A 12,231-nucleotide genomic window follows, 5' to 3' on the forward strand; every position below is an offset into this window, starting at 1 on the left:
ATCTGCTTTTAAATTCTTTTTTAACCAGTAGCAGATAGTTTTGCCAATTAGTACTTTATATTTAATTAGACACAAAATCTTCTAATACCACTGTTGACGCCAATCCGTAAAATACGCCCACGACAGCTGCCTGCTGGTAGCAGGGCCATGCCTCTTTCCTTTGTCCTTCAAAGTCAACTCCTTCCCAAGTTGGCCACCATTTCCTCATCCACCTGCTCCCCCATCCCTTCACCTCTCCTGCCCAATGCAAGTCTTCTGAGGATCTCGCCTTTCTGCGTCGGCCAACAAGCCCATTGCACGAAACAGACTCAAGTATGCACTACTCTGCCCTTCAAACAATGCAAGCTCCACCAGGGCTTGGCCATTCTTCATTTCGCCCAAGATGGCGGGCCGTACACGTTCCAAGACCAGAAGGCTCCGTGTGCGCCTGCGCCCCGGACGCCACCTGGCTCAGCAGCCTCCGTTCGCGTCCCAGCCCCGCCCCCGCGGGCCGGGTGCCCTTGCGCTGGGCCCGCCCCTCCCTACCGACTCACTCCGCCCGGTCTCGGAGTACGCCTGGAACCGCACGTAGAACTCTTTCCCCCGGTTGCTTTCCCTCCCCCTCCAGATCCTTCCGCCTCCTGTGAGGCGCGTCCTTGATCCTAAAGAGCAAAAGGGATCAGGCCCTGAAACTTTACAGGTGATTCTTCCCTGGGGGTACCACGACTTCCTTTTCTGCTTTCTACAAAGTTGAGCGCTTCTGTGAGGGGAACTCCTTTACATAGTCCACGGGCCCCCGTTGGTAAAGAATAGGCCGCCGGCGGAAGGATCTCTTGACTCCGCGCAGTCAGTCTGACGGGGGGGGTCGTACTGGAGTTGGGAAGGGAGGGGGCGGGAGGGACGCGAAGGGGGTGGGGGAGCCAAGGAATTGTTTTCCCCTTCGCCACGCCTCTGGATTCACGACCAGTAGCAGGAGCCGACTCTCCCCGAGGCCCCGCCCATCCCCCTCACACCGGCCAATCAGCGGCGGCAGCGGCTGGAGGGGGCGGGCACGGGCTCTGTGCGTGTCTGGCTAGAGCGTTTGGACCGAGCCGGAGGAAGCTCTCGGTCTGAGGCGCCGCCGTCCGTGGAGCAGGAGCGCCGACTGAGCGGCCCAGTCTCGGGCGCCGGGGCTAGCCGGGAGCGCACGGCCCGCAGGGGCCGCCGAGGAGGGCGAGAGTGTGGGACGCCGGCCGGTAAATCCCCGGCGGGGGCCCGGGCTCGGCCGGGACCGGGTGGGGCGGGAGGGACGGGAGGGACTGCCTGGAAAGGGCGGGGTGCGAGGGCGGGGCGGTTGGGCCGCCTCCCCCGGGGCCGAGGGGCCGCCGCCGGCGCTCGGCCGGAGCGGTTTTAAAGCCCGGCGCGGCCGGAGGGGGCCGCGTGCGTCGGGCGGCGCCCGGAGCGGAGGCGGTGCCGCCTCCCCTCCCCCCTCCTCGGCCCGCCCCTCCCTGCGCCGGCTCGGGCCCTCCCCTCCCCTCCCCCGGGCGCCCGCCGCCTCCGCGCCCGCCCGCTCTCCCTTGTTTTCCTTTAAAGGGCGGCGGCGGCGGCGGCGGCGGCGGCCGAGCCCGCGCGCCGCACGCGCCCGCCCGCCCGTCCGCCGCTGACATGGTGCTCACGCTCGGAGAAAGTTGGCCGGTCCTGGTCGGGAAGAGGTTCCTGAGCGTGTCGGCCTCCAAGGAGTGCGGGGGCAGCGGCCACAGCTTCGACGTGGAGCGAGTGGACGAGTGGCCCTGGGTGTCGGGCACCATCCGGGCCGTGTCCCACATCGACGTGACCAAGAAGGACCTGAAGGTGAGCGGGGGGGCGCGGGGCCGCGTGCGGGTGCCCACCCGTCCGGCCGGGCCGGACCGGACCCGAGCCGAGCTGCGGACACCGACCCGACTGTGCGGACACGCTGCCCTTTTACAGGCGCTTGAGGACGTTTCTCCGCTGTATTTTTTTGGAGGGGGGCAAAGTGGTAAACTTCAGAGGCGTGTTCTCGATTAAGCATGACTTTTAGGGGGCGGAGTTTGGTCGTCTCGGTGTGTTGGGGTGGGCGTTTGTCCATATATGGTGGGTCAGGGGTGGGTGCCTGCCTGCATAGGTTGAGTCTATAGGTGGGTGTGGAATTTGCCCACATATGGTGGAGTAGGGGTGGAGCTGCCTTGTGGATGGAGAGCTGCAGAATTGTCTTGAAAGTGCCCTACTTTGAGATCTCCTGGCTAGGGCCCCGGGGAGAAGGGGAGCGAGCAGGCTCTGGGATTTGCCAGAACCAAGCTTTGACCCTTTTATCAGTTAGAACTCTCTCAAAATCAGTGATTCTGGCATTCTCTAATGGAAGCATTGGTGTGAAAGGATTCTGTGGAACACAACGAAGTCGAAGCCATTGTATCAACAAAGAATCCTTTGTGCAAGAATAGCTTGCAATAAGTGCCCATTACGAGCTTTCCGAAGTGATAACTTTGGAAGAAGCCTCTATTAAAAGAGAGGCTATTTTAACTTTCTCCTCACTTGGACATTTAAACCTAGTTTTAGAAATTGTTTTGAAGATTGATTTGAAACCATAAAAATGAAGTTAAAGCAGTAACAATGGAAATTTCAATGTTTTCCATGGCAGGCTGATTGGAAGACAACTTTGTGTCATATCGTCAAACCAGTATTATTCAAAGAAAAAGTCTTTATGTTTTTAGGGTCCATAGATACCTAGGTGTTATGTTAATCAAGAATTTATTAAGTACCTACTTTGTGTAAGGCACAGTGCTAGTCACTGGGAATAGGAAGACAAAAATTAAGTTTATCCTGAAGAAGCTTGTGTTCTGGGGGGAGTGGGAAACTGTCAACATATACTAAGTGCCTCCTTCTAAAAGCCAGGCACTGGCACTGTGATAGGTACTGAAGTTATAAAGAATGAAACAATCCCTACTCACAAGGAATTTATATTCAAATGAAATAATCTGTAAAATGTTTTGCAAACTTTAAAGTATTTTATAAATACTAGCCAAAAGTATTCACGGGGTAGACCACAATTGCGTATACATATATTTACAACATAAATATAAAGTGAACAGATACAAAGCGGTTAAATATAAAGTTGGTTTGGGAGGGAAAAGGCATCAGTTCTTGGGGGATCAGGAAAGGTTTCCCAAGAAGATGGTGCTTGAGCTGCCTGTCTTGAAGAGGAGTCTATGAATTGAAGGGGGTGGAGTGTCATTATGAACAACAAAGAAGTTTATTTGATTGAGTCCCCAAGTGCTAGAGGGAGGGTCCTGCCTGACCAGTGAGGTTGAGAAGATAGGTTGGAGGACTTGATTAATATTTTGTCCTAGAGGCCCTAGGGAGCTAGTAGGGAATTAACCCTAGAGATGGCTGCAGTCGGGAAGGTGGACTTCAGTGGGGAGGGGCATAAGGTAGGAGACCCGTTAGCAGGCTGTTGGCTAGATGTGAGGGCAGCTTGTAGCTGAATTCCAGAAGGAGTCAGAAGGAAGGGATGTTGTGGAGTTTGGCCAGTTGTATTATGTATACTGATTGGCTAAGTATTGAAGTTAGAAGCCTAGGAGATTGGAAATAGTGAAGTTTAGAAGAGGGGAGGGTTTTTGAGGGAAGATAATGAGTTTGGTTTTGGACATAGTTGACATTTCAGTTTGAAATGTCCTATAGGTAGTGACTAAATTTGGGGGTGGGGAGGAGAACTGGGGCTGGATATATAGATAATGGATTTGTGAGTCATCTGCCTAGAGATCATTTAAGACTGTGGGAGGTGATGAAGTTACCAAGGACGAAGAGAGTCTACAGGAGCATGATGTGAAGGATGAGGTGCTAGGTAACAGGAAGACACAGAAGAATCAGTCAGACAGGTACGGAGGAGAGCCAGGAAAGCCTAGTGAAGAGAATCCAGGAGGAGGAGAGGGCAGACAGTGTCGATTGAGGGAGGAGACTGGGAATTTAAGTGGACAATTAAGAGAGGCTGTTGATTACTTTGGACAGAGCAGTTTTATTTGAGGTTTGAAGGCAGATTACAAAGGATTGAAGAGTGATGGGCGAGGAATCAAAGGCAACAAGTACAGACATCTTTTTAAAGGAGTGGGTTGAAAGGAGAGGTATAGAGTATTAAATATGCAGTATGTAATATACATTAATATTACAGTATTAAATGACAGTTGGAGGGAATGGTAGCATCTAGAAAAAGTTTTACAAGGGGAGGGGAGACTTGGGCATGTTTGGGGTTAGTCAGGAGAAGGAGCCAGTAGACTAGGAGAGGTTGAAGATTTGAGAGGGTGGATGGGTGATTGAGGTTGAATTCTGCCAGAGAAATTGAATGGAATGGGATCACGAGTACATGAAGGTGATTGAAGGGCGGTCCACTTGTCAGACTAGAAGGAGGGACTAAGTTGGGAGATGTAGGTAGGGCTTTTGAGCTGAAGAGAATGGGAAAAGAGCTGGTTCTGATCAAATGTACTCTCGTTTTCTCAGTCAATTAGAAGGTCCTTATCTGTGGGATGGGGTGGGGGGGGGGGAAGGTGTTGGAGGCTTAAGGGAGAAGAAAAGGTTTATAGTAATAGCCTTAGTGGGGAGTGAGGTAGGCAATCTGTTTGGGTGGAATAAAAGGTTTACCTTGCTGCATATGCACATATGACATGTAAAGCACTTGGGGCTGGAACCAGATATAGCCAGGAAGGGCTTCATGTGTGTGGGAGGTGGCATTTGAGCTGAACCTTGAAAAGAGGCTAATGATTTCAAGAGGTGAAGGTGAGGTGGGGGATGGCCCACAGGGAACAGCCTTTAGTGCCAAACCTAGAGATAATAGGGAGCCACTGGAACCTAACGATCTGGGGATTGGTCTGGAAAGTCACCCCTGCTTTAGGAATGTCCTTTGGGCAGTTGTTTGGTGGACTCCTGGTGGCACCTTATGGGAGGGCATGAACCAAGCTGATACAGAATAGGCAGGCAAGGATGGGTAGTGATCCCAGCTACTGGAAAGAACACCTAACCCCATTTGATGACCACTATTCCTGAGTATATGAAAATATTCTGAATACACATAAAATTGAATTGTATGAAACTGTTTGAAAGTCTCATCTCTAAAGTTACTTTGTAGTTTAACCGAACAATATAATATAGACTCTTAATTGCACACAATTATTTTTTACTATCTTCACATTCAGTATTCAATCATTATTTAACTTTTGGCGAGTAGTAGTCGTGTAGGCTTGACATAATGCACAACAGGTTTAAAATTGCAAAAGGATCCTAACTCAGATGTCCAAAACAACCTAAATAAGGCTAGTTAGACCTTTTTAAATGTGTGGGATGCTTTTAATTTTCACGCTATCAATCCAGTGAACTAAGGAAGAGAATGGAATTTCCAGATTGTTTATAAATTCATTACACACATTACATTTGCTTATAAATACATTACACACATTAGCATCTCTAATTTACACATATAAGTCACAAAATGAATGCTTCAAGAATTGACAAAGAAAAAATCGTAAAGATTTAGTTGGAGAGAAAACCAAATCCCCAATTCTCAGAAACACCAAATGATTAAAAATGATTTAAAAAGGAAAAACTGGCTTTGGAAACAAGAAAACCTGGGGAAGGATCAGATGGCTTCTACAGTCCTTTCCAGCTCTTAAGTCCATGTGGCCCATTGAGCCAAGGATTCTGTCTCAATATGGGCTCCAAAGCGGTAGTTGTGAAAAGGGAGCACTTTGTCCTATTAAGTACTCCAAGGGGTCTGTGGGAGGCAGGCTTTTGAACTTGGAGCAATATTACCTCTGATGCTTGCTAGCCCTGTGACCCCTGTCAAGTTGCGTCACTCTTCAGCCTCAGATTCTTCATCTGTTAAGTAAGAAAGTTGAACTAGACGGAGACTGAGACCCCTCCCAACTCTTAAGTCTATGACCTCTTCAATTCAGAATTTGCCTCTAACAGTGCAGATCACACAAAATACGTCGAGTCCCTTGTCCAAGTCCTGGAAAAAGTTACCCATCAGGCTTGGGGCCTTCGTCAATTTCCCCTGACATTTTGAGGATACCTGTGGAGCCCTTCACTCCTCACTCTTCCAACACAGTCAATGCATCTTCTCCCGCTAACACATAATTCCTTGGTTCCTAGGTTAACTTTCTGCTCACCCTTACCATGTGCCTCTCTATTGTCCTTGGTGCAATATAACTTGTTTCCAATTTTTCAGAGGCACTTGCGCACCATGTGGTGTTCTTGACAGCTAACTTTATACAGGTATATTGCCACCAAACAGCCTAATTTCTTTTAATCTCTTGGGTATCTGTAATTCTGCAAACATAATTATCCCTTTTACACATGAGTAAAGCATGGCTTAAAAAAATTTAAGTGACTTACCCACAAACAGTATTAGCAAGTAGCAAGAATAGTATTTGAACCAAGGTCCTGTCTCCAAACCTCGTGTTCTTTTCCTCCTGTTAGGATGGGAAGTGAGGTTGGAGAGGTATGATTCAAAATTTTCAGGTAATTAGGTGGTGCGGTGGCTAGAGAATGGGGCTTGGAATCAGGAAACCGAATTCAAATCTCACCTTAGCACGGGCTTTGGGATAGTGGGCAACTCATGATCGTTGGCAACTGTTTTAACCTGTTGGTCTCAGTTTCTGTCATTTGTAAAATGGAAATAACAATAGCACCTACCTCCCAGGTAAATCTGTAAAGCACTTTGCAAGCCTTGAAGCACTATATAAATGCTAGCCATTCAGCTGTTTTTTCAGTAGTGATTATGATGCTAATCCAACCCTATCCTCATGTTGGTCTTGACGAGATTATTTTTACTTGATTTATTTTATTTGACGAGATTTGTTACTCTGAAACACTTCTATTGTGTAAAATTAGCCCAAATACACAGATCAAAACTGGTTATCACCATATTCAACCCAGTAAATCTGTCTGGTAAATTGTCTAACCTAGTCAACTAGAACTCAACTCTATTTCTCTGCTGTTCCACTCACTTCTGGTCACCACTTTCACCAGTGAAGAGCCGCGCCAGTGACTGAATCCACCAAAACACAAGACTGAAAGCTCGGAGATCAAGCGCAGCTCTTTTTCATCAGAACTGGCATACCAATGATCTAAGGATCCTTAGTATATTCCCAATATTTAATCAACTGATTGAATCAATTTGATCCAAACAGATGCAACTCTAAGATTTACCTTGGCCACTGCTTAATTTCAAAGACATCTGCCTCACCGCTAAATATCAAGGCAGTGAGTGCTGAGTCTATCCTCTAAGCAGTCTCCTCCAAGAGGCAGATAGGTCACAGCAAATAGATTGGACTATTGGCCTCTGTTTACATTCAATAATGTAACATTGGGAAGGGATCTTAAACTAATTTACCTTCCACACCAGAATAAAAAGAAATGGTTTTAGGAAGGGGCAGATGCATAGGTATGAAAAAAGAGAAAAAATAAAACGAGGTACAGTGCAAGACATGTGACTGATATAATCTCACCCCTTGAAGACGAGGGCTATGTGGTCTCTTCATTAAATTATACTTAATTATTAATGATTAAATTCAGTTAACTAAGACCCTGTTCTTCCACTGTACCTTGGAGTTGATGTCATTTTCCTAATCAAAATATTTTAAAGACTTATTTTACTGTAGTAGCTGGGTGGAACTGGGATCCCCCTTCATGTGGATACTCCTTCCATGAGTGTGGCTTATGGCCTAGTGGTGCCTTCTTATGTATACTGTGATTCTTGTCCGTGTCTTCCAGTAAAACTGTCTAAGCTGGACCAGCCAAAGAGCTTGGAGTCCCTATGTTGTTCATTTGCTCAGTTGTGCCTGACTCTTCCATGACCATAGCAAGCCAGGCACTTCTGTCCTCCACTATCTCCCAAAGTCTGTCCAAGCTCATGTTTGTTACTTCCATAACACTCTCTAGCCATCACATCCTTTGCTGTCTCTTTTCCTTTGCATTCAATATTTCCCAACATCAGGGTCTTTCCAGTAAGTTCTGCCTTCTCATTAGGTGACCAAAATATTTAAGTTTCAGCTTCAGTTTTTGACCTTTCAGTGAATAGCCTCAATTAAATTTCTTTTAAGTATTGACTGATTTGACCTCCTTGCTATCCAAGGGACTCTTAAAAGTCTTCTCCAGCACCATAATTTGAAAGGGTCAGTTTTGCAGCTCTCGGCTTTTCTTTATAGTCCAACCAGCCATACGTTGTCATTGGAAAGAACACATAGCTTTAACTATGTGGGTCTTTGTTGGCAGGGTGTCGTCTTTGCTTTTTAGTATGCTATCCAAACTTGCCATAGCTTTTCTTCCAAGGAGCAAGTGTCTTTTAATTTTATGGCTACAGTTGCTGTCTGCAGTGATTGTTGAGCCCAAGAATATAAACTCTGACACTGTTTCTATTTCTTCTCTCTCTATTTGCCAGGCAGTGATGAGACCAGTTGCCAGAAATCTGTGTTTTTGTTTTTTTGTTTTTTGTTTGTTTGTTGTTAAGCTTCAAGCCAACTTTTACACTCAACTCTTTCACCTTCATCAAGAGATTTTTAATTCTTCACTTTCTGCCATAAATGTGCCGTTGTTTGCTTGTCTGAGATTGTTGATGTTTCTTCTGGCAACCTTAATTCTGGCTTTTGATTTGTCCAGCCTGACATTTTGATTGATGTACTCTGCATGTAAGTTAAATAAGGCTACAATGTACTCCTTTCCCAATCTTAACCCAATCAGTTGTTCTATGTCTAGTGCTAACTTGTTTCTTGGCTGGGATATAGGTTCCTCAGGGGACAAGATGATCTGATAATCCCGTCTCTTTGAGGACTTGCCACATTTTGTTGTTGATCTACACAGTCAAAGGCTTTAGTGTGATTAATCAAGGAAGCAGAAGGTGGTGTTTGCTTTCTCCATAGCCCAGAAGATGTTGGCAATTTGGTCTCCAGTTCCTCTGCCTCTTTAAAAACCAGCCTGCTCTTCTGGTAATTCTTGGTTCATATATTACTGAAACCTAGCTTGTAGAATCTTTTTTGTTTTTTGTTTTTAGGTAATTGGGGTTAAGTGACTTGCCTAGGGTCACACAGCTAGTAAGTGTCAAGGGTTTGGTCTGAGGCCAGTTTTGAACTCAGATCCTCCTGACTTCAGGGTTGGTGCTCTGTCCGCTGAGCCACCTAGCTGCCCCTAGCTTGTAGAATCTTAAGCATGACTTTGTTGGCATGTGAATTGAATGCAATGAACATTCTCTGGTGTTGCCCTTCTTTAGGATGTTGTGATAAAAATCTGTGAGAAACTGAGGCACAAAGTCCAAACGATCATTTATTAGCAAGGCTTTCAGTTGCCAATAAGTGAGATCCTGAGCCCATCAGTGGCCAGGCATGCATTAGAACAGACAAAGAGGTCTTTTTATAGGTTTGGTAAATGTGTGGAGTGGGCTTATATTCAGCCTGATTTATAGGAGGGGATTTCCAAGACTCATGACAATGGAGAAAACAGTTAATCATCCTTCTCTGGAAGGCATGGTATTAAGCATCCAGTGACTTTCAGGTTGACCAGGCAGACCCATCTTAAAACTACAGAGATTTATCCTTTTCCTCCTCCTGTCCCAGCAAGAGCCCAAGTTGTAGCCCAAAGAAATGGGGAATTTACTCTTATTAAGAAGTCAGACCTTCTAGTGTTAAGTAGTCAAAATGTCCTTTAAACTAAACTGATTCCTAAGTCTCAGTCATTAATACAGAATAAAGTGAGATATCAGTTTTCCATTTCACAAGGATTGGGACATTAAACTGATCTTTTTCAATTCAGTGCCCACTGCTGAGTTTTCCACATTTGCTGGCATATCGAGTGCAGCACTTTAACTTTCATCTTTTAGGATTTTAAATAGTGCAGCTGGAATTTTGTCACCTCCTCTAGCCCTATGGATGGCAATGCTTAGGCCCACCTGATTTCATTCTCTAGGACGTCTGGCACTAGATCAGTAACCACAGCATCATGGATAGCAGTGAAGTTAAGAATTATCTAGTGTAGTTTTTCTGCATATTCTGACTACCTCGTCTCAATCTCTTCTATTTCTCTTAAGTCCCTGCTATTTTTATCTTTTATCATGCCCAGCTCTCATTTTTTTTGAAGAGATCTCTTGTCTTTCACATTCCATTCTTTTCTTATTTCTTTGCATTGCTCCTTAGGAAAACCTTATCCCTTTGCTGTTCCCTGGAATTCTCCATTCCCTTGGGTATGTCTTTCCCTTTCTCCTTAATCTTTTGCTTTTCTTCTTTCCTCAGCCATTTGTAAAGGCTCATTAGATAGCCAGTTTGCTTTCTTGATCTGCTTTTTCTGGAATGTTTTCTGTTGCTGCCTCCTGTACAGTATTGCTAACCTTTGTCCATAGTTCTTCAAGCACTCTTATCCACCAGATAAGATCCCTTAAATCTATTCATCACTTCCTTCATATTCATAAGAGATGTTAAGTCCTACATATATGATCTGATGGTTTTCTCTACTTTCTTCAATTTAAGTCTGAGTTTTGCAATAAGAAGTTCATGATCTGAACCAGAGTCGGCTCCAGGTGCTGTTTTAACTGACTGTATGGAGCCTCTCTCCACCTTTGGCTGCAAAGTATATAATCATTGTGATTTCAGTATTGACTCTGGTGATGTCCATGTGTAGAGAGAGCTACCTTTTGGGTTGTTGAAAAAGAGTGTTCGCTATGACTGGTGAGTTACCTTGACAAAGCTTTATTAGCCTTTGCCATGCTTCATTTTGTACTCCAAGGCCAAACCAGCCTGTTATTCCAATTATCTTTTGATTTCCTATTTTAGCATTTCAATCACCTATGATGGATGACATCTTTTTTTGATGTTATTTATAGAAGTTGTAGGTTTTCATAAAACTTTCTTTTCATAGAATTTTGGCCTCTTCAGCATCAGTGATTGTAGCATAGATTTACATTGCTGTGATGTTAAACAATTTGCCTTGGATTTGAACAGATACTCTGTCATTTTTGAGATTATACCCCAGGACACTTTTCACCCCCTTTTATTGACTGAGGGCTCCTCCATTTCTTCTAAGGGCTTTTGGCCCACAGTATCATCTGTAATGATCCTTACTCACCCATTCCCCATCCGTTTAAGTTCACTGACGCTCAAGACGGTGATGTTTAATCTTCCTCGCTCCGGGTTTGATCACATCCAGCTTACCTTGGTTCAGAGATGTTATGTCCCAGGTTCCAGTGCAGTATTGATCTTTGCAGCATCGGACTTCCCTTTCAGCACCAGATACAGCTACAGCTGAGCTTCCTTTTGGCTTTGGCCCAGGCACCTCTTTGTTTCTGGAGCTACTTGTAGTTGTCCTCTGCTCTTACCCAGTGGCATGTTGGACACTCTGCGTCCTGAGGGACTCATCTTCTTTTATCATTTCATACTGTGCGAGGGGTTTTCCTGGCAAAGATTCCGAGTGCTTTGCCATTCCCTTCTCCAGTGGATCACCTTGTGTCAGAACTCTCCATCTTGGGTAACCCTGCACGGTATAGCTCTCGTTCATTGAACTACTCAAGCCCCTCCACCAGCACACAGCAGGGATCCAGGAGGGGCTGGATACCATTAGATCTTATGAAACTGCCTCTCAGTTCTGGCTTGCTTCCTCCATGACCTGCCCTCATTCCATTCCCATTGTGAGCCATTCTTACACGCCTTGCACTGCTTTTCTTGAACAGTTCTTGGGTAAGTCCCATCCCCTCTGCCCAGGCCTGTACTGCGTCAGTGGAAGAGTATCGATATTAAATTTGGGCCTTTGAGGGAGAAGCTTGGGACCATTTAAAACACTGTGATGTTTCCCAAAGGCCAGCCTAGTCCTCTTCCTGTTTAGTTGTAGCCTTTACTCATTTTCCATCTTCATTAGAGAGAGTGTACAGATGTAGCTGTCTGTCTCTGTATGTTGCTGGAGCAACTCAGTGGGTTGTCCACCCGCTCATTGTAATCTGTATAATAATATCTTTATCCATTTTTCCCCTTCACAAGAAGCTAGGTCAAACAAGAGTTGTGACTGTCGATCATCTTTAGGAGGCCCTGTAATGTTCTGGGCCTTAAGTCACCTACAAACAGTCTGGGCTGGTGGTAGGAGGAGCTCTGCAACCTAACCATCCCACCTAGGGAAACTTTCTTTGATTTGGTCTCTGTGCAGGACTTTGTGCCTCTGTGATTGTGTCTGATATGTGAGCAATTTCACCTTCTTTCGCCTGTAACTAGGTCTCCTGTAGCTTCCTGGCCATCC

General features: G+C 45.7%; 1 protein-coding gene across 2 annotated transcripts in view; it reads left to right on the forward strand.

The window, feature by feature from the left end:
- The first annotated feature begins 1,623 nt into the window (after positions 1-1,623).
- KDM3A (lysine demethylase 3A) overlaps positions 1,624-12,231 on the forward strand; it is an 81,226-nt gene continuing 70,618 nt past the window's right edge. For both annotated transcript variants that reach the window (XM_027860451.1, XM_027860452.1), the window contains exon 1: positions 1,624-1,809. In XM_027860451.1, coding sequence (XP_027716252.1) covers positions 1,624-1,809 — 186 coding nt within the window. The remainder of the gene's footprint in view (positions 1,810-12,231) is intronic.

The sequence above is a fragment of the Vombatus ursinus genome, unplaced genomic scaffold, assembly GCF_900497805.2.
Source record: "Vombatus ursinus unplaced genomic scaffold, bare-nosed wombat genome assembly UNPS02014181.1, whole genome shotgun sequence".
Classification (NCBI taxonomy): domain Eukaryota; kingdom Metazoa; phylum Chordata; class Mammalia; order Diprotodontia; family Vombatidae; genus Vombatus; species Vombatus ursinus.